Source organism: Mustelus asterias, chromosome 1, assembly GCF_964213995.1.
Source record: "Mustelus asterias chromosome 1, sMusAst1.hap1.1, whole genome shotgun sequence".
Classification (NCBI taxonomy): Eukaryota; Metazoa; Chordata; class Chondrichthyes; order Carcharhiniformes; family Triakidae; genus Mustelus; species Mustelus asterias.
In genome coordinates this window covers 158,224,343-158,247,414 of record NC_135801.1, presented here as the reverse complement: position 1 = coordinate 158,247,414, position 23,072 = coordinate 158,224,343, and the positions used below count along the sequence as shown (strand labels likewise).

The 23,072-nt window shown below is 45.6% G+C and overlaps 1 protein-coding gene across 3 annotated transcripts in view; it reads right to left on the bottom strand.

Moving 5' to 3' along the window:
* pdzd2 (PDZ domain containing 2) overlaps nt 1-23,072 on the bottom strand; it is a 486,622-nt gene that overhangs the window by 30,677 nt on the left and 432,873 nt on the right. For all 3 annotated transcript variants that reach the window (XM_078221651.1, XM_078221659.1, XM_078221668.1), the window contains 4 exons: nt 22,018-22,118; nt 14,047-14,218; nt 12,447-13,267; nt 9,890-10,034 (listed from right to left, as the gene is read on the bottom strand). In XM_078221651.1, coding sequence (XP_078077777.1) covers nt 9,890-10,034; nt 12,447-13,267; nt 14,047-14,218; nt 22,018-22,118 — 1,239 coding nt within the window. The remainder of the gene's footprint in view (nt 1-9,889; nt 10,035-12,446; nt 13,268-14,046; nt 14,219-22,017; nt 22,119-23,072) is intronic.

The following is a 23,072-nucleotide window of genomic DNA, read 5'->3' as shown; positions in this document are numbered from 1 at the left end:
CCCTGACCCCACCCCCCACCCCCCCATCCTGGAGTGCCACGATGCACAGCCCCTCCCCCCCCCCAGCAGTGGCGATCCCAACACCTCCCTCACCCCTGCAGACCACCCCCCCCCACCCCTCCCCCGGCAGACCACCCCCCCCCCCCCGGTCCGCCCCAATCGCTGTCCTCCCTCCATCCCAGACCAATCGCCATACAGAGTGGCAGCGGGACCCCCCCACCAATCACCCCTAGGCCCCACCCACAATAGGCCCTGCCCCCTTGGCACTGCCCGATGCCCAGTGGGCAGTGCCAAGATGCCCCCTGGGCATGGGCATTTTGCCCCTTGGGCAGTGCCAGGGGCATCCCGATTGCCCCCCCTTTCATTCTGGCGGGGTCTCCCGCTAGTTCCCTGAATGTGGGCAGCTAGCCAGAACCCCGCCGAAATGAAGTACTCTGGGCAGGGTGGTAGATTCAATCGGAACCTGAAAATTCCTGGTGATGAATTAATAAACATGTTTAAAATACATTTTAAAAGATTTAAATTACTACCTGTCCTCCCTCCGGTTTCCAGCGTGGTCTGACCAGCTCTGTTCGCCGGCTCTGAGAGATGCACATGCGTTCCCAGCACATGCACAAATCCCGGTTCAAGGCCGGCGACGCGCATCTCCCACTGTAACCCGAGAGAAAAGTTGCGGGTCGCGATGGGAGAATCGTGGCCGACATTTCCGACGCACTGCGCCACCAAATCCTCACATTGCTCAACACACCCCATCATTCATCCATCAGCAATCACCAGCTATCAGGATTCAGGTCCAATATTCAGATGCTCCACCTCACCATCACACACCCCAACAATGATGCCAGCCTCACATCCATCTCTCAAAGGGCAACAAGTGCACCACACCTCCAATGAGAAAGCACTGTGATTTGATCGGACAGTCACACCCACCAGCCCAGATATCGGCACTGTGTGAACTTTAGAGGGCAGTACAGGATCGGGATCTGCAAGAGGTGAGTCACCGGGTGTGAGTGGGTTGCGCCAGGCTGGGGAAAGGACAGTATATGTGCCAGCTCTCCAGAGGGCAAGGTCACTGACATTCGGATGAGGTCATTGATGGGTTAGCATGTGAATGTTGATGATCACACGCATTCAGATGCTTGGTGCGTTTGCAGACCTCCCATGCAGCTTCCTGTCATAGTCCAAGAACATGGAGGAGTCTGGCTTTAATGTGACAAAGGGTATCGGGCAGAATTTGGAGCCCATCCTTTCCATTGTGGAAGTGGTGGACAACTCCACAACAGTATTTACAGACCCACCTATGATACAGCTACTGATCAGCTTCCAGTGCAAACAAGCAGAAGTCACCCAAGGTCTCAGTGCTACAGTGAAGCTCAGACTGAGATCACAACATTCATGCATGCTACCATGCAGGCTCTCATAGCTGACTAGATCGGGGAGCCCTTTAAACATGGCGCTCCAATCTCAATGCAGCCAGGCTTTGCTGGTGTGTTGAGGCCCTGCCTCTCTACATCAGTGTGAAACATGCCCAGATGCTTTTTTGTGACAGAGTGTGGTGAGATCCGGAGAGAAATTTGGCCTGTTCCTCTGGAATGGAACACGGTTTTTCTTGCTGGAACCAACACTCTGCCATGTCTTGGTGAGATTTTGCCCAGTAACTCCCTGCCACACGGGGAATGATAGAGATAGAGCCTTGACTGGAGGAAGAGGGAAGGTGGAAAGTCATCTGCCTGCTCCTCCTGCTTCTATTTGGAGGAGGGAGGACAATGAAGTCCTATCTCCTAGTGTACGGGATCTCTGTCACGGGGCGGCACGGTGGCACAGTGGTTAGCACTGCTGCCTCACAGGCCAGGGATCTGGGTTCGATTCCTGGCTTCGGTCACTGTCCGCGTCGAGTTTGCACTTTCTCCCCGTGTCCGCGTGGGTTTCCTCCGGGTGCTCCGGTTTCCTTCCACAGTCTGAAAGACGTACTAGTTAGGTACATTGGCTGTGCTAAATTCTCTCTCAGTGTACCCAAACAGGTGCCGGAGTGTGACGACTAGGGGATTTTCACAGTAATTTCATTGCAGTGTGAACGTAAGCTTACTTGTGACTAATAAATAAATAAACTTTTTAAAGGTGAACTGAGAAATATATGTTACCTGCTTTGGCCTGAAAGGGCCTGGTTCTGTAGAGGTTGCGGGCAACAGTGACCTTGACTGCCAAAGGCAGTACTGCCCTCATCAAGTCCTGCAGTTCTAGGTCCTGAAGGAGGTGGCACAATTCAGTTACCACCACCTTGCTGAATTTGTGGTTCCCCTGACTGAGCTGGATGTAGTGTTATATCTTCTGAGAGGTTTTATATGATAATTATGCTTTGGACTGGTCCCTCTAATTTAAGGTAAAATGGAGTAGTGAAGAGAGTCATGTGATTGGCCATGAGTTTTGGCCTGCAACATGCTTGTGTGTCCTGGTTACCAGGGCCCAGGCTGAGACTGAGTGAGATCCAGGTGCAAAATGTTCACACCTGAAAACAAAAGCAGAAGCAGCTCGGCTAACTGTGGACTTTCTGCAAGCTACCAGGCAGAATGTGGGAGGGAGGTCAGTCTCTGGTCGGAGAGCCCCATCCCATGGTCATCTAAAGACTTTGGAAGATTTGTCCTGGTGAGGCCAAGAGAGGAAATCACCAGAGTGGGCTTAGTTTTTGGTTGTTGTTTTGGGAATTCTCCAAAACTGAGGGAAGAGTCTTTCAATAGTCTCTCAATATTATGACTCATCACAATGGGGAGATGTGAAACCACTGGAAGGGAGGAGAAACTATGGACTATTTCCTGTAAAGACTGTAATCCTGTGAAGATTATCCATCATTTGGAGATATTACGTTTAGTTCCCTCATCTAAATAATTAATATATACAGTGAATAGCTGGGGTCCCAGCATCCATTTCCCTGTCGTGTTGCAAGCCAACAGGGACTCCAACTATAGACCCCTAACTCTGGCAGACTCCTGTGCACAGGGCAAGAAACTCCTGTAAATTCCCTGCCAGGATGCAGTCCCTTGAGGTTTCTACAAGTCACCAAAACTCAATGGAGTGCCTCTACAAACTTTGCAAAGGGAAAAATCAGTTGTAAATTGGCTAGCTTGCCCTTTAAATAACCTCTTGAGCTGTTAATTGCATATTCAGTTGGATGATTAGCAGTCAGCATTACCTGACATGCACTCTCCAAGTTGGCAGAACCTCCACCCATCAGCCCGAGAGGCTGCTTGATGTCACAATCTGCCCAATATGAAAACTTCTGGCACCAACATTTGGTAATAAAGAAAGCGCTTACTTAATGTAGCACTTTTCCCAGTCACAGAACACGCTGAAGTATTTCATGGTCAATGAAATGCTTCTTGTAGTGTAGTCAGTGTTATAATGTAGGAAAATATAGCAACCAATGTGTGCACAACATGGTCCCACAAACTGCAATGAGATAAACAACAACATAATATATTTTAATGAAATTGTTTGAGAGTTGGGGCTGGAGACCAGTGGCACTCCCCTGCTCATCTTTCAATGGTACCGGGGATTTATTATATATACCTGAGAGAATAAACAGGTCCTAGTTAAACATCTCAACCTTTGACTACTGAAGTGTCATCCTGGATTATGTCATATAAGTCTCTAGAGTAGGACTTGAATCTTCTGACCCAGAGATGGCAGTGCTATTATCACTGAGCCATGGCTAACTATTCATATATCAGTCCTCCAATTCTCTTTTCTTCTCTGTGGGGAGTGCTCGATTTTTCCTATGGTAAGTGTTAAGAATAGCTGCAGAAAGTAGTCAAAATGGGAACCTCTGTGAACATTCTGAAAGCACTCAATTTATGGCACAGTCGGTAGATTGCATTGGTTTACACTGTAACTCTGATCACAAAACACTTAAATAAGTAACTTAATAGCTTATCTTGGAATGACTACTGTCCTTTTAAAGAGTTTTTTCCTTTATCCTTGCCTCATAAATGCAAATTTACAGTATCCGGCCATGTGAGTATATGAGTCTAGATCCATATCCTCTGTCAATGTACTCTTTATTAGGATTCCATGAATAGCATAAGAACAGCCATGATTAATTTTCTCTTCATCCCTTATCACGATGGCGTGACTTGTACATGAATGACTCGGCCTTTTGGCTAAGATCAAGCATGAGATCAAGTCAAAGGTGGGGCACAATGACTTTTCTTGTCAGCTTGAATCTTGTATGTCTCCCTTATGGGAACATGGATTGAATTCAATTTGAATTAGATTTTTGGAGCGAGCAAGGAGATGGATTTGGTCTGTTCGGTCCACTCTGCACATTGGCTTTGTAACTTTAAGAATGGAGTAAAATAGTATTTAAGAATTAAAAGAAGCTATCAGTCTGTAATTTCACTGGACATAGATTGAACTTTTTAAAAAGGACTTTCTTCAAAAAAGAAGAAACACTGACTTAAGATGGCTGCCATAAATCACCTGACATCTGATGTTGCAGTTTGGCCAGTTTTCTGGAAAGTTCCAATATGAATTATAATTCATACATGCTATGACATTCTTCTCTGGAATTTCACACCAGCTGATGTCAAGAATTGCTTCAAAATAACTTACTGAAATTCTATAAGGCTACCCCTCAAGCAGAGATAGAAAATCTAACTAGGACAATAGCGAAATATAGAAATGTGTTTTTCCTACATCATCATGATGGTAATGGATATGCAGGAGTTAAAGTTGGGACATTGCAGAATCTCATCATCCTGGCCAGCTAAACAAATACTATCTGAAATAATTCTAGGGAGCGAGGTCATGTGACTGGAGCAACCATTTTTAAAATCCCTTTAATATCGCATACAAGCTGCTAAAGTAGTCTGGAAAAACCTCTCCATGGGCAGCATCATTCTCTTCCTTCTCTTCTTCAAAACAAGGCTCTACCTTTATTAAAGTTAAAAATCCAGTACAGCTTTAGAGAACTTTTCATCAAAAGTAGCCTCAGGTGCAAATATCAGCAGCTTTTTAGGAGAAGACAGATTGCATATTAAAAGGGAATTGTTGAGTTGCCTGATCTTTTCAAAGTCTATTCCATTAAGCACGGTGGTAGCGCCACACAACACGATGGAGGGTATCCTCAATGTGAAAAGGGGACTTTGTCTCCACAAGGACTGTGCGACATTCTCTTAACATACAGATTGGGCAGAATCTTTACGACTTCCTGTTAGATTTTTGGGGGGGCGGGGTCAATTAAAATATGACAGGTGGTCGGTCATACGATGGGCGGTCACCCCTACCTATACTATTATGGAAAGACGTATCTGCAGCAGGCAGGTTGGTGAAGATGAGGTCAAGTATGTTTTTCCCTCTCGTTAGTTCCCCTCACCACCCGCTGCAGACCCAGTCTAGCAGCTATGTCCTTGAGGACTTGGCCAGCTCAGTCTGTGATGATGCAACTGAGCGAGCCAGTCTTGGTGGTGGACAATGAAGTCCCCCACTCAGAGTACATTATGCACCCTTGCCCCTCGAAGTGATGTTCAACATGGAGGAGTGCTGAGGGGGGCAGTACGTGGTAATCAGCAGGAGGTTTCCTTGCCCATGTTTGACCTGATGCCATGAGACTTCATTTGTGTACATCAGAATTTCAGAATACATCTAATTCTTACATGAAGCAGACAAGTCTCCACTAAACAGCCACGATTTAACGCTATCCTCATACAACCCATCATTACAGGCAACCTGATGAATAAACAGGAAATATGGCTGGCATAAATCCCACTCTGAAAATGTTTTGTTATATGGCCTTTTTAATGAGTACAACTAGCCTGGTACCTTTAATTTGCATAGAATGAATAGGCACCTGATTTCCAGACACATCAGCTGCTAATCGCGTTATACTGGACTGGCGCGATGACACCGGGAACGTGATCCCTTTGTGCATAATAATACGTTGGCACATGCACGTTTCACTCCTGTTTTTGGAGAGTATTATTCAGGTCACTGTCTTTTCCCATGTATTGCCTGGATTTAATCAGATCATCTAACAACAATATTAGACAGGAACTGAAGAATGTAGATTGGGGCAGATGTTTGACGGCAAATCAACATCTGGCATGTGGGAGGCTTTCAAGTGTAAGTGGATAGGAATTCAGGACCAGTACATTCCTGTAAGGATGAAGGATAAGTATCTCCCACTTCCTATTCCTTTTAGCTTTAACAAAGGGTCATCTGGACTCGAAACGTCAGTTCTTTTCTCTCCTTACAGATGCTGCCAGACCTGCTGAGATTTTCCAGCATTTTCTCTTTGGTTTCAGATTCCAGCATCCACAGTAATTTGCTTTAATGAAGAATAAGTATGGCAAGTTTCGGGAACCTTGGATAACAAGAGATAAGGTGAGCCTAGTCAAAGAGAAAAAGGAAGCATTTGTCAAAGCTTGGAGGCTGGGGACACATGAAACAAGTGTGGAAGACAAGGAAAGTAGAAAGAAACTTAAGCAAGGAGTAAGGAGGGTTAAAAGAGGTCACGAAAAGTAATTGGCCAGCAGGATTAAGGAAAATCCCAAGGCTTTTTATACATATATAAAGAGAAAGAGGGTAGCCAGGGAGAGGGTTGGCCCACTCAAAGACAGGGGAGGGAATCTATGCCAGAGGAAATGGGCGAGGTATTAAATGAGTACTTCGCGTCAGTATTCACCAAAGAGAAGGACTTGGTGGATGATGAGTCTGGGGCAGGGTGTGTAGATAGTTTGGGTCATGTTGAGTTCAGAAAGGAGGAGATATTGGGGGTCTTGAGAAACATTAAGGTAGACAAGTCCCCAGAGTCTGATGGGGTATACCCCAGAATACTGAGAGAGGCTAGTGAGGAAATTGCTGGGGCCTTGAGAGAAATCTTTGTATCCTCACTGGCTATAGGGTAAGAAGTCTCACAACATCAAGTTAAAATCCAACAGGTTTATTTGGTAGCAAAAGCCACTAGCTTTCGGAGCGCTGCTCCTTCATCAGGTAAGTGGGAGTTCTGTTCACAAACAGGGCATATAAACAGGATTTACTCCCACTTGGAAATAAGTGGACGTATTAGCGAGAGGCAACATGGTTTTGTGAAAGGGAGGTCATGTCTCACTAACTTGATCGAGTTTTTCAAGGAAGTGATGACGATGATTGATGAGGGTAGGGCAGCGGATGTTGTCTACATGGACTTCAGTAAGGCCTTTGACAAGGTCCCTCATGGCAGACTGGTACAGAAGGTGAAGTCACACGGGATCAGAGGTGAGCTGGCAAGATTGATACAGAACTGGCTCGGTCATAGAAGACAGAGGGTTGCAGTGGAAGGGTGCGTTTCTGAATGGAGGGCTGTGACAAGTGGTGTTCCTCAGGGATCAGTGCTGGGACCTTTGCTGTTTGTAATATATATAAATAATTTGGAGAAAAACGTAACTGGATTGATTGGTAAGTTTGTGGACGCCACAAAGGTTAGTGGATTTATGGATAGTGATGAGGACCATCAGAGGATACAGCAGGATATAGATCAGTTGGAGACTTGGGCAGAGAGATGGCAGATGGAGTTTAATCCGGACAAATGTGAGGCAATGCATTTTGGAAGGTCTAATACAGATAGGAAATATACAGTAAATGGCAGAGCCATTAAGAGCATTGATAGGCAGAGGGATCTGGGTGTACAGGTACACAGGTCACTGAAAGTGGTAATGCAGGTGGAGAAGGTAGTCAAGAAGGCATACGGCATGCTTGCCTTCATTGGCCGGGGCATTGAGTTTAAAAATTGGCAAGTCATGTTAGAGCTTTATAGAACCTTAGTGAGGCCGCACTTGGAATATAGTGTTCAATTCTGGTCGCCACACTACCAGAAGGATGTGGAGACTTTGGAGAGGATACAGAAAAGATTTACCAGGATATTGCCTGGTATGGAGGGCATTATCTATGAGGAGAGGTTGGAGAAACTTGGTTTGTTCTCATTGGAACAACGGAGGTTGAGGGGCGACCTGATAGAAGTCTACAAGATTATGAGGCACATGGACAGAGTGAACAGTCAGAAGCTTTTTCCCAGGGTGGAAAAGTCAATTACTAGGGGGCATAAGTTTGTGGTGCGAGGGGCAAGGTTTAAAGGAGATGTACGAGGCATGTTTTTTACACAGAGGGTGGTGGGTGCCTGGAATTCGCTGCCGGGGAGGCGGTGGAAGTGGATATGACAGTGAATTTTAAGAGGCAGCTGGAAAAATACATGAATAGAATGGGAATGGAGGGATATGGTCCCCAGAAGGGTAGGGGGTTTTAGTTCAATCGGACAGCATGGTTGGTGCAGGCTTGGGGGGCCAAAGGGCCTGTTCCTGTGCTGTAATTTTCTTTGTTCTTTGTTCTAAGTAACTGGCAACAGCTTCATAAACAACTTGCACAAAAAGCCAGTACAAGGGATGAATCGAAGAGTAAGGTCAGAAGTTTATGTTGCTCAGGTGGGCATGTGCCTGAGGTGGAAGTAGGTAAACTTGTGCAGGAAGACATTGGGTGCGTGTCCCAATATTATCATGTCCTTGAGTGATATTTTAATCGGCAGGCATGAGTTGCTAGCGCACCCACAGATAATCAAGAAGCCAATTTAAATTAATTAAACAGCAATTGACTGGGATTTTACATTGCCTGTCTGCCTTTACAGTTGGCAGGTGGGCTGATTGGCCAGGGGTACTTCAAATTTTAGCTGTTGCCTGGATCCAGGGCGGGATGAAAGGAGAAGGCTGAAATAAAATGAACAAATGTGTCTTGGGACTGAGGTCCGGGTATGATTGAGCTGCCCGGACACTCATGGCATAGTTTTTCAACTGATAATTATTTGTCACAAGACAGCAGCTCCTTCAGACATCTCCACTGCGGCTGTGCCCGTGAGGGAACCCACTGAAAGCACCAGCCCGCTCATTCCCTTTTTTTGGTGTCCTTCCTCCCCGGCAACGCTCAGCCTTTCCCAGTGTTTCCCGCTGGATGACTGCTAATCGGTCAGCCTGTGTAATATTGATTAATGACGTGATGAGTGGGAGGGGGAACGCACCCCAAAGGTAAAATTCAGCCCAAAGCTATTTCTATTGCGTGCATTCATAGAATCCTACAGCACAGAAAGAGGCCGTTTGGCCCATCGAGCCTGCACCGATCACAATCTCACCCAGGCCCTATCCCCATGCATTTACCCTAGCTAGTCCCCCTGACACTAAGTAGCAATTTAGCATGGCCAATCCACCTAACCCGCACATCTGGACTGTGGGAGGAAACCGGAGCACCCGGAGGAAACCCACGCAGACACGGGGAGAATGCGCAAACTCCACACAGCCAGTGATCCAAGTCGGGAATCGAACCCGGGACCCTGGTGCTGTGACGCAGCAGTGCCACTGTGCCAGATTCAGGATACAGTTAGATGGTGAGCAGGTAATACAAAACTGTACCAGAATGCATGACGTCCCTGCTTCAAGTAGGCATTTTGGATTGCTTGCTTTCAGGAAGCTTTCAGGAAGGTAGCACTCCTTGTGATTTTTCACAATCACAAACACAAACCACAAAACCCATACGCCCTAGACATTCTCTCTTCCACCTTCTTCCGTCGGGAGAAAGATACAAAAATCTGAGATCACGTATCAACCGACTCAAAAACAGCTTCTTCCCTGCTGCTCTCAGACTTTTGAATGGACCTACCTAATATTAAGTTGATCTTTCTCTACACCCTAGCTATAACTATAACATTGCATTCTGCAGTCTCTCCTTTCCTTCTCCCCTATGTACTCTATGTACGGTATACTTTGTCTGTATAGCGCGCAAGAAACAATACTTTTCACTCTACACCAATACATGTGACAATAATGAATTCAATCAAAATCAAATCAAATCAAATGAAAAAACCCAACTCTTCGCTTACCTGATACTGGTTTCCGTACTTCAAGTGTGATGGAGGGTGGGAGGTCGTACATAAAGTTGCAGGTCTCTTGGTAAGACATGTTGAAGATTGGTGAGCTATTAATCAGGATAATTTCATCTCCAGGACCAAGCTTTCCCTTAGATTCCTAGAAAAGGTAATGCCGTGATTATGCGTGTAACTGGAATGTATTTTATCAACGGACCAAGTGTAAAGTCTACATTTTCAATAGTTAGACAGACTCCAGAAACTCAAACATCATAAAGTTCAAAGTACATCGTTAGTCGCTCGGCTCAAGATAAATGAATGGCTGAGATTTTGAGGCGTGCGTAGCGCTGACTTTACTGGCTACAAATAAAATGTTTCTTCTGCAATAGCAAATACCAAATTTAAATTCTGGAAATGTAAGTTCTCCCTGTGGGTCAGCAGATAAATATTATTTGACGGAACAAAGAACAAATAAGATTACAGCTCAGGAACAGGCCCTTTGGCTCTCCAAGCCTGCACTGACCATGCTGCCCGACTGAACTAAAACCCCCTATGCTTCCGGATCCCATATCCCTCTATTCCCATCCTATTCATATATTTGTCAAGATGCCCCTTAAAAGTCATATCTGCTTCCTCTACCTCCCCCGGCAACAAGTTCCAGGCACCCACCACCCTTTGTGTAAAAGTCTTGCCTCATACATTTCCTTTAAACCTTGGCCCTCGCACCTTGAACCTAGTAAAAGAAGTACGATGCATGGCTGAAGCACATAGTTCAAGAATGTCCCAGGTTTGACTCCCAGATGAGTCACCTGATTTCAGCCAAGGAGTGGGGAAGTAAAGCTGGCTTCTATGGGCAGGATTTTGCTCGCCCCAAAGCCAGACAATCCCACCTGAGGTGAATGGACCTTTCCATGGTCCGCCCCTTGCCTGCTATGATTCCCGTGGTGGACGGAACGGGAAAATTTGTCCCATGCCTCTGGTTAATTGTTGGGTGTGGGGTGGGGGTGTGGGAAACAGCTAGGTTTCTCTAATTCTCCTCTAGTGAACTCCACTAGTAAACACTGGATATTGGATGAGCAGAGGAGCGGGTTCAGCTATGATGTTCCCCCAGTTAACTTGCCAATACACCCTATTCCAATTCACATACAAAGAAAGGTCATTCGAGTCAGGGTTACCAATGTGTGTGCGAACATAGCCCAATGAGGAGTCCTTAATGTGACACTTCAGTGTCCCAGTTGGGCTGTGGAACAGGAGAGCCGTTCATGCCATGGCGGACAAAAGGCAATGGGCACTCCACGTCTACCTTCAGTCCCCATTTTATCCCCACCTCATAGCCCATCTCTAGAGTGCTGGTTAAATTCAGCCTTTCATCGCCATTGTGAATGTTACTGACCGAGAGCTCCCAGCTTACATCATTCTTAAAAGAGGCAGCACGGTGGCACAATGGTTAGCACTGCTGCCTCACAGCGCAAGGGACCCGGGTTCGATTCCCAGCTTAGGTCACTGTCTGTGTGGAGTCTAAACGCTCTCCCCGCATCTGCATGTGTTTTCTCCGAGTGCTCTGGTTTCCTCCCACAGTCCAAAAGACGTGCTGGTTAGTTGCATTGGCCATGCTAAATTCTCCCTCGGTGTACTCAAACAGGCGCCGGAGTGTGGCGACTATGGGATTTTCACAATATGATAAAAGCAAAATACTGTGGATGCTGGAATTTGAAACAAAAACATAAAATTCTGGAAAACCTCAGCAGGTCTGACAGCATCTATGGAGAGAGAATAGAGTCAACATTTCAAGCCTGGATGACCCTTCATCAGAGCCAGAAGAAGGGTCACCCGGACTCGAAACGTTGGCTCTATTCTCTCTCCACAGATGCTGTCAGACCTGCTGAGATTTTCCAGCATTTTTTTTCTGTTTTTGATTTCCACAGTAACTTCATTGCAGTGTTAATGTAAGTCTATGTGTGACACCAATAAATAAGCTTAAATTTAAAATCAGTCTGTAGAAAGGTCAATGGATGAAATATAAGCACAACATGAAATTATGAACATCGAACCAACAAACACCACGTGTTCTGTCAATAAAGTCCTTCAATCACGTTCTTTGCATTGCTCTTCACATGAAGTTAAGTTTATTTATTAGTATCAAATGTAGCCTTACATTCACTCTAATGAAGTTACTGTGAAAATCCTCTTGTTGCTACTCTCCGGCGCCTGTTCAGGTCAATGCACCTAACCAGCACGTCTTTCAGACTGTGGAAGGAAACCGGAGCACCCGGAGGAAACCCATGCAGACATGGGGAGAACGCGCAAACTCCACACAGACAGTGACCCAAGCCGGAAATCAAACCAGGTCCCTGGCGCTGTGGGATAGCAGTGCTAACCACTGTGCCGCCGTGCTGCCCTATTACACCAGAGGAGAGTCTAAATGAATTAAGGAGACAGAGCCATACTTGCACCATCTGATTGTAACTTAAATTTGCATAGTTCACTCATACGGAAGATTTGAGTGTTATTTCCTGTTAATCTATTTGAACATGATAAACCATGGATCAGACAACTGAACTTTAAAACTTACTCTCTCGGCAGCTCCACCTGGTTGTAAACCTGTTATCAGAACTCTCAGGGGAGAAGCCTTGATTTCCAAATCCAATCCGAATGATTCTGATTCCTTCCGTGAAAGATGTACAGTCTCTGTACAGTACAGTCCTGCGCTGTCTAAGCTTTCTGCCTTTTTGCTATGAGGCAGTGGCCTTGCGACAGGTTTAGTGGAGGGTAAATGTTGCTCATCATTCTTCTGCTTCAGGAGGTTTGGTGGGCACTCAATGCTCATCATGCTTTTCACTCTGGTGACTGCTTTGTGTTCAAGTTTGGGTGATCGCTTGGTCTCCACCTGACCCTCCTTGATACCAAGGTTGCTGTGATTAGTTTCAATAGAGCTGGAAGATTCAAAGAATTTAAGTGGCATGAAGGGTGAGTCAACCATTTGCTCCATTGAGCTGTCCTCAGACTCCAGTGAGCTGCCGTACAGAGGAGTGGCTCCATCACTGCTGATATTTCTGAGCAACTCACCATCTTGGCTTTCATCATCCACTTCGACAGAAGATGTGGCTATAATAATCCCTGAATCTTCCTCGGGTATCTTGTGTGCAGCGTCCCTCTGAGGCCGTTTGAGTCGAACGTTATCCTGGGGCTTCACAAAGTCATCATCGTCACTGATGTCATCATAGCAAATGACTCTCCTCTGGCGTAGAAGAGGACTGCGGATTGATTTGGGACTCTCACCCAGGCTGGACTGCCGAACAACATCCACATGCCTGTTGATGGGTACAACAGGTTTTCCGTTGCTCAGGGAGACCGAGGATACTTCTGGCTTAGACACTCCAATTTTTTTAGGAACTAAAAACACACAAGTAATTTTATTTTTGTTACATTCTTTGTGAAGCACCCACAAAGTAGACAAGTGAAGAAAAAACATGAATGCAATCACCCACAAAACTGCCATTCAGAGGAAGGCCCTGGTTAAACCCCAACTACCAGCTTCTTAGGACAACTCCAGGGGTGTATTGACAGAAGGTTGCTTTAGTATAATGGACAGGCTAAGCGTTTGAGGATGCTGGTCTTCATCTATCCCCCAAATGAAGTCCCATAAATATTGGGCCAACATTATGGAGCAACTCTGTTCCCACTGATGGAAGAGTTAAGTACCAGGGCACACCAATTTAAGATGAACAGAAAAAGAAAGTAACAAAGGCGACAACAGTGTGGTTATGATCTAGAATGTGCTCCCTGAATGTGGTGGTGGAGGAACAGCCATTCTTGTTTTTAAAAAAATAATTCAATAATTTCCTAAAGGGAAGAATTTGCAGAGCTACAGGGAGAAGACAGGGAGTGGGGCTAGCTTTGTTGTTGTTGCAGAGAGCTGGCATGGGCATAATGGGCCAAATGGCCTCCTTCTGCACTGCAACCATTCTATGATTAAATTAGAAGATGCAGTAATGGCAATGAGTATGTTAAGTGTTCATTCACCAGTGGCTCTCATGGTAATTGCCAGGCTAATATTTTTCATTCTCATGAGATATACAGTAGATATAGAATGTCACTTTGAAAATCAATCCTCATTATCTGATTCCATTGTAGCGCCATCAAGAAGCAAAACAAGTTGGTATGAGTCAAACCTGGAGTCAGAGGGGGAATTACACCATCATCCAAGGAGTTACTTATATTCTTCTGTCGCAGGTGTTCTTCCTCACTGGAAGCTGTGACCGTCGTATCCGAGAGTGACGAATGGCTGGGAATATTGTGCGAAAAGTACTGGGAGAGTTCCGCTTCTGAACTCAGTGACCCTTGCTGCAAGAAGAATAGAATTAGATAGAATTTTACAGGATCGAAACAGGCCATTCAACCCAACAGGCCTCTGCTGGTGCTTACGCTCCACGTTAGCCTCATCCCACCTTACTTCATCTCACCCTATCAATAGATAGCAGTTTAATTCTGACAATGCTCATTAAATTCAGGACAAAGTTTTACAAGTCTAGGTCATGACTTAGGAAGAGTATTAAATTATCAGAGCCAGTGTCGGATCTTCACTGCTGGGAAAAGCACTTGGTGCATTTGATGTTTTTGACAGTTTTTAATAGAAATATAAGAAACATGGGAAATAGGAGCAAGGGTAGGCCATTTGGCCCTTCGAGCCTGCTCTGCCATTCATTATGATCATGGCTGATCACCCAACTCAATAGCCTGATCCTACCTTCCCCTCCCCATATCCTTTGATTCCCTTCACCTCAAGACAAAATCTAATTATTTCTTGAAAACATACAACGTTCTGATCTCAACTACTTCCTGTGATAGCGAATTCCACAGGCTCACCACTCTCTGGGTGAAGAAATATTTCCTCATCTCAATCCGAAAATACTTTCCCCTTATCCTTAGACAATGACCCCTGGTTCTGGACACCCCCACCACCGGGAACATCCTTCCTGTATCTACCCTGGTTCTGTTAGAATTTTATAGATTTCTATGAGATTTCCTAATATTCTTCTAAACTCCAGCAAATATAACCCTAACTGATTCAATCTGTCCTCATACATCAGTCCCTCCATCCCAGGAATCAGCCTGGTAAACCTTTGCTGCACTCCTTCTGTAACAAGAACATCCATCCTCAGATAAGGAGACCAAAACACACTAAGGCCCTTTGTAATTGGAGCAAGGCTTCCCTGCCCCTGTACTTGAATCCTCTCGCTATGAAGGCCAACATACCATTTGCCTTCTTTACTGCCTACTGCATCTGCATGCTGACCTTCAGCAACTGGTGTACGGGGACACCGGTCTTGTTGCACATTCCCTTCTCTCAATCTATAGCCATTCAGATAATAAGCTGCCTTCCAGTTTTTGCTACCAAAGTTGATAACCTCACATTTATCCACATTTTACTGCATCTGCTACTCATTCACTCAGCCTGTCCAAATCACATTGAAGCATCTCTGCATCCTCCTCACAGCTCACCCTCCCACCCAACTTTGTGTCATTTGTGAAGTCGAAGATATTACATTTAGTTCCCTCATCTAAATCACTAATAAAATAGTGATTAGCTGGGGTCCCAGCACCGATCCCTGTGGTATCCCACGAGTCACTAGATGAGATTTTGAGTCCGCACTTTCCATGCGCAAGATCATTGGAGGGGGCTCAAAATCTGGCAAAAACCGGAAATCGGCGAGATCACAATCTCCGATTTTCCCCGCCCCCTCATCAGTGGCATAATCAGGTTCACAACCATAACGGGATTGTAGGTTGCTGTGAGTGTTCGAGGAGGCCATATAATACTCTTAACACTCACAGCAACTTACAACCCACTTACATTACTGGAATAGTGAGACAGAGTTTAGAAACACTGCCCAACTGCAGTAAAATATTCACAAATAAAGGATTTTAGTTTCCCTTCTGCAAATCCTCCCCTCGCACTTCTGCCACTCTGCAGGCTGCTGCAGTGGCGTCACTGGATTTCTCAGCACGAATAGGAAGTGTGCGTACGTAGGCAGGTATCGGCAGCCATCTTGGATGGCCGTATTGCATTGGCAGGAGACACAGTGTGATTCCATTTCACACACAGTGGTCTCTGTGAAAAAGGCCTTCATCCAGAAAATTTTAAACTGGGTAAAAATGTCATAGAACTAAATATTGGTATGAAATACACTGCAGTACTTGAAAAAAGGATTGGCTAAAACCTTACTAACCACAGTACAACAGATTTATTTTGCTGTGCCAATTTTTATGCTAAAGCTGGAGTTGTAAAAGTCCAATGACGTTTGACATTTAAGAACAATATATGAATCATTGAGATGCTATGTTGTCCAAAATAGCTCTCAAACAGGAATGTTCAAAATGCAACTTTTACAGCCTGTATAGGTGGAGGCCTTACCATAGTCATTTTAGCCATCATCAATGGGTAACTTAATGGGACTTTGATTCAGAAACCAATTTAGGTTCAAGGTCTGAACACCGCATCATAATACTTCACGTTTATGTGTTTTGAGAATTTTAGAGATCTATTTCCTTTTACGAACACGTTATGAATTTGTTTTCTTTTTTTCCTGCCATTTCCTGACCTGAAGGGACTTCAGGTCAGGAAATGGCAGGAAAAAAAGAAAACAGGTCAGGAAATTAGGGTGTAGTTCTATTGGGCCCTGACATCTTAGTAAAAGGTTGAGCCTGGGCACTGATTAGTCTGGCTGACCTGGGTGTTTTTTTCAGCAGGAGTCAATTGATAACAACAGGGATGAAGGCCCCAGCTGACTGTTTTCGCCTCCCCATCTCAGCAATACTCAAGGCCAGTGTAACACCATTACTGAGCTCAACTGAGGTTCGCCAACGCAACACAGACCGGCGATTAATCCAGATACCTTCATGGTCTTTCTTTCTTTATTTTTAAAGTTTATTTATTATTATTGTCACAAGTAGGCTTACATTAACACTGCAATGGCGTTACTGTGAAAATCCCCTAGTCGCCACACTCTGGCGCCTGTTCGGGTACACTGAGGGCAAATTTAGCACGGGCAATGCGCCTAACCAGCGCATCTTTTGGACTGTGGGAGGAAATCGGAGCATCCAGAGGAAACCCACACAGAAGATGTAACTAGTAGACTTGACAAGGGGGAACCAGTAGATGTGGTATATTTGGACTTTCAGAAAACATTTGAGAAAGTCCCGCACAGAGATTATCATGCAAAGTTAAAGCACATGGGATTGTGGGAAGTGTATTTAGATGGGTAGAAAACTGGTTGGCAGCGAGGAAACAAAGAGTAGGAATTAATGGGTGCTTTTCAAATTGGCAGGCAGTAACTAGTGGGATAAGAACATAAGAACATAAGAAATAGGAGCAGGAGTAGGCCATCTAGCCCCTCGAGCCTGCCCCGCCATTCAATAAGATCATGGCTGATCTGACGTGGATCAGTACCACTTACCCGCCTGATCCCCATAACCCTTAATTCCCTTACCGCTCAGGAATCCATCCATCCGCGCTTTAAACATATTCAGCGAGGTAGCCTCCACCACCTCAGTGGGCAGAGAATTCCAGAGATTCACCACCCTCTGGGAGAAGAAGTTCCTCCTCAACTCTGTCTTAAACCGACCCCCCTTTATTTTGAGGCTGTGTCCTCTAGTTTTAACTTCCTTACTAAGTGGAAAGAATCTCTCCGCCTCCACCCTATCCAGCCCCCGCATTATCTTATAAGTCTCCATAAGATCCCCCCTCATCCTTCTAAACTCCAACGAGTACAAACCCAATCTCCTCAGCCTCTCCTCATAATCCAAACCCCTCATCTCCGGTATCAACCTGGTGAACCTTCTCTGCACTCCCTCCAATGCCAATATATCCTTCCTCATATAAGGGGACCAATACTGCACACAGTATTCCAGCTGTGGCCTCACCAATGCCCTGTACAGGTGCATCAAGACATCCCTGCTTTTATATTCTATCCCCCTCGCAATATAGGCCAACATCCCATTTGCCTTCTTGATCACCTGTTGTACCTGCAGACTGGGCTTTTGCGTCTCATGCACAAGGACCCCCAGGTCCCTTTGCACGGTAGCATGTTTTAATTTGTTTCCATTGAGATAGTAATCCCATTTGTTATTATTTCCTCCAAAGTGTATAACCTCGCATTTATCAACGTTATACTCCATTTGCCATATCCTCGCCCACTGTCACAGGGACGTCACAGGGATCGGTGCTGGGACCCCAGCTATTCACAATATAGATTAATGATTTGGATGAGGGAACAAAATGTAACATCTCAAAGTTTGCAGATGATACCAAGTTGGGTGGGAGGGTGAACTGTGACGAGGATGCAGAGATCCTTCAGAATGATCTGGACAGGTTGGGTGAGTGGGCTAATCAATGGCAGATGCAGTATAATTTGGATCAATGTGAGGTTATTCACTTTGGAAGCAAAAACAAGAAGACAGATTATTACCCGAATGGCTGTAAATTGGGAGAAGTGAGTGTGCAGCGGGTCCTGGGTGTCCTTGTGCAACAGTCACTGAAGGTAAGCATGCAGGTGCAGGTGGTAAAGAAGGCAAATGGCATATTGGTCTTCATTGTGAGAGGTTTCGAGTACAGGAGCAGGAATGTGTTGTTGCAATTATACAGGGTCTTGGTGAGGCCACACCTAGAGTATTGTGAGCAGCTTTGGTCTCCTTTTTTAAGAAAGGATGTTCTTGCTCTTGAGGGAGTGCAGTGAAGGTTTACCAGGCTGATTCCGGGGATGGTGGGACTGATGTATGAGGAGAGATTGACTGGGTTAGGATTGTTTTCGCTGGAGTTCAGATGAATGAGGGGTGATCTCATAGAGATTTATAAAATTCTAACAGGACTAGACAGGGCAGATGCAGGGAGGATATTTCCCGATGGTGGGGGAGTCCAGAACCAGGGGTCACAGTCTGAGGATTCAGGGTAGACCATTTAGGATGGAGATGAGGAGACATTTCTTCACCCAAAGAGTGGTGAGCCTGTGGAATTCATTATCACAGGAGGTAGTTGATGCCAAAACATTGAATGTATTCAAGAGGCGGCTGGATATAACACTTGGGGTGAATGGGATCAAAGATCATGGGGAGAAAGCAGGATTAGGTTATTGAGTTGGATGATCGTAATGAATGGCGGAGCAGGCTCAAAGGGCCAAATGGCCTCCTCCTGCTCCTATTTTCTATGTTTCTGTAACATCTATCTGCAGAACTGAAGAGCTCAAGCACAATGGGGCGGCACGGTAGCACAGTGGTTAGCACTGCTGCTTCACAGCTCCAGGGACCTGGGTTCGATTCCCGGCTTGGGTCACTGTCTGTGTGGAGTTTGCACATTCTCCTCGTGTCTGTGTGGGTTTCCTCCGGGTGCTCCGGTTTCCTCCCACAGTCCAAAGATGTGCGGGTTAGGTTGATTGGCCATGCTAAAAAAATTGCCCTTAGTGTCCTGGGTTAGAGGGATTAGTGGGTAAATATGTAAGGATATGGGGATAGGGCCTGGGTGGGATTGTGGTCGGTGCAGACTCGATGGGCCGAATGGCCTCTTTCTGTGCTGTAGGGTTTCTAAGATTCTAAGATTCTAATGCTGAGAGTCTCCATGTGAAACCTGAGGCAGCATTTTCAGGATGGTAAGCAGTCGGTACTTACCATTCTGAGAGTCGATGTGTGATGCGCTCTCACTGACTCTCAGAAGCCCACTGCTATTTCACACTCAATTGCCCAGTGGCAGAGTGGTTAGCACTGCTGCCTCACAGTGCCAGAGGACCCTGGTTCGATTCCCCCAGCTTGGGTCACTGTCTATGTGGAGTCTGCACGTTCTCCCCGTGTCTGCGTGGGTTTCCTCCAGATGCTCTGGTTTCCTCCCACAGTCCAAAAGACATGCTGGTTAGGTGCATTGGCCATGCTAAATTCTCCCTCAGTGTACCCGAACAGGCGCCAGAGTGTAGCGACTAGGGGATTTTCACATTAACTTTATTACAGTGTTAATGTAAGCCTATTTGTGACACTAACAAATATATTTTAAAAAACTGAGCTCTGATAGGCAGCGGTGCCACTGCCACCCACCCTTGGAAAGAAGTCCCGCCTTGGAGAGCTGTCGACCAATCAGATTGAGCTCTCCAACCCATCCAGGCACAGCGCTGCAGTGGTCTGGAGAGGTACTGCAGCTCTCTGTCTGGTCCTGACCCCAGGACCATTCTTAAGGTAAGTCCCGGGGATGCTAGGGACGGGAGGGTAGGGGATGCCGGGGACGTGGGGAGGTGGGGAAATTGCAGTGTCAGGAAGTTAAGCCAATGTGGGAGGGAGGGCCAGAGCTCCCAAATCTCAGAGGGGAAGGCGGCCCAAATCTGATGGGTTCCCAACCCGAAAGCCCTGCCTGCCCCGGGGTGGTGGGGAGAATCTGGGAGGCAGGGGAATCACATTGATGCACTTTTACACCCCCCCATGCCTCCGAACCCACACGGGGGAACGTAAAATTCTACCCTTCCAGACTCAAAAACAAATTTCACACAAAAAGATGCATGAATATTGGTGAATGACAAGATGCACAAAGATGCTGAGAGTATTTGTATCAAGCAGTGAATAATTCTGCTTTCACCTGCCAACTTACAAGTAGCCATGATGTGGAGATGCCGGCGTTGGACTGGGGTAAGCACAGTAAGAAGTCTCACAACACCAGGTTAAAGTCCAACAGGTTTATTTGGTAGCACAAGCCACAAGCTTTCAGAGCGCTGCTCCTTCATCAGATGAGTGGGAGTTCTGTTCACAAACAGGGCATATAAAGACACAAACTCAATTTACAAAATAATGGTTGGAATGCAAGTCGTTACAGGTAATCAAATCTTAAAGGTACAGACAATGTGAGTGGAGAGAGCGTTAAGCACAGGTTAAAGAGATTGTCTCCAGTCAGGACAGTTAGTGAGATTTTGCAAGCCCAGGCAAGTCGTGGGGGTTACAGATAGTGTGACATGAACCCAAGATCCCGCCATTGTCGAGCGGTGTTCATTCATCTGTTGTCGTAGCGTCTGCATGGTCTCCCCAATGTACCATGCCTCGGGACATCCTTTCCTGCAGCGTATCGGGTAGACAACGTTGGCCCAGTTGCAAGAGCTCGACAATCACCAGGCAGGAGTGTTCTCTTCCTGTTGGGGAACACTTCAGCAGTCACGGGCATTCAGCCTCTGATCTTCGGGTAAGCATTCTCCAAGGCGGCCTTCACGACACACGACAGCGCAGAGTCGCTGAGCAGAAACTGATAGCCAAGTTCCGCACACATGAGGACGGCCTCAACCGGGATCTTGGGTTCATGTCACACTATCTGTAACCCCCACGACTTGCCTGGGCTTGCAAAATCTCACTAACTGTCCTGGCTGGAGACAATACACATCTCTTTAACCTGTGCTTAACCCTCTCTCCACTCACATTGTCTGTACCTTTAAGACTTGATTACCTGTAAAGACTCGCATTCCAACCATTATTTTGTAAATTGAGTTTGTGTCTTTATATGCCCTGTTTGTGAACAGAACTCCCACTCACCTGATGTAGGAGCCGGGCTCCGAAAGCTTGTGGCTTGTGCTACCAAATAAACCTGTTGGACTTTAACCTGGTGTTGTGAGACTTCTTACTGAACTTACAAGTAGCATGAGCAAAACATACAACTGACTTCTATTTCAATAGATTCGGAATTAAACTCTGTATCTTTTTGATCTGTAGAAATCTATAACACTTTTATTTTGCATTTCTTTTTGTTCCCTGAGATGAAGACAGAACTGACTTGTATCCCTCAGCTATCGAATTGCCTGCGAGCTGGTTCACACTCACTAACTGCTGCTGCTGCTGCTGCTGCCATGTAGTGCTGATTCTGAATTGGGTTCTTTATTCATGCTATCAGCTGTAAATGTTCACAACTTCTTCACAGACCAGTGACTGAAGAAGCTGTGAACATCTGCATCTGGCTGGCACAATAAAATTACACAGGATTGCAACTCAGCAAGAAACTTTAATTACATTTTCAGATTAATAATGAATAAAGTATTAAGGTTTTTGCAGAGATCCAGCCTAGCAAATAGAAACATACGAGTTATATTACAATAATTCTCAGCCTGCCAAGCTACAGAAAATGGTTTGCTTACGCGACTTGTGGGTTCCAGAAAGCGTTTCATAGTCCAACTGAGAGAGGATCCATCACCCTGCTTGGATTTCACACTAGGTGATGGACTCTTTGATGACAACCCTGTGGGAAAAGGATATTTTAATGAACTCTACAGATGTATCCTCTATAAATATTCTATGCAATAAGTTACCACCATTCCAGTCGGATCTTCTTGCACTAATCATGTATTTTACATTGCCATGTTTCTAGCAACCCTGGGCTTAGAATCATGGAATCCCTACAGTGCAGAAGGAGGCCATTTGGCCCATCGAACCTGCACCGACAACAATCCCATCCAGGCCCTATCCCCGTAACCCCACATATTTACCCTGCTAATCCCCCTGACATCCCCCTAACACTAAGGAACAATCTAGCATGGCCAGTCAATCTAACCCGCACATTTTTGGACTGTGGAAGGAAACTGGAGCGCTCGGAGTAGACCCACGCAGATATGGGAGAATGTACAGACTCCACACAGACAGTGACCCAAGCTGGGAATCGAACCCGGGTCCCTGGCACTGTGAGGCAGCAGTGCCAACCATTGTGCCACCCCATTGTTTTACCACTGTTCCTTAAACGGAGCAGCAACAAAAAAAACAAAGATCAAAGCAAAATACTGCAGATACTGGAATCTGAAATAAGAGTCACCCTGACTCGAAATGTTGGCTTTATTCTCTCTCCATGGATGCTGTCAGACCTACTGAGATTTTCCAGCAGTTTCTGTTTTTGTAACAAAAAAAAACTAATCTTGGCAAATGAACCATGTGCATTAGTATCCTCCCAATGTCAAAATGTACCTCATGAGAACTGGGTTTTATACTGAGATAATGTTATGTTCAATTTTAGGCTCTAACCCTCTGAAAATATATAAAGCATTGTCTTGTAGGCACACTCATCAAGATGATAGCAAGGCTTAAAGGGTTACAGTAAGAGAACAGATCACATGAACTTGGCTTTCATTGGAAAGAGCAGTGATCTAATTGAGGTATTTAAAATGATAAAGGGATTCATTTAGAGTAGTTACAGAGAAACTAT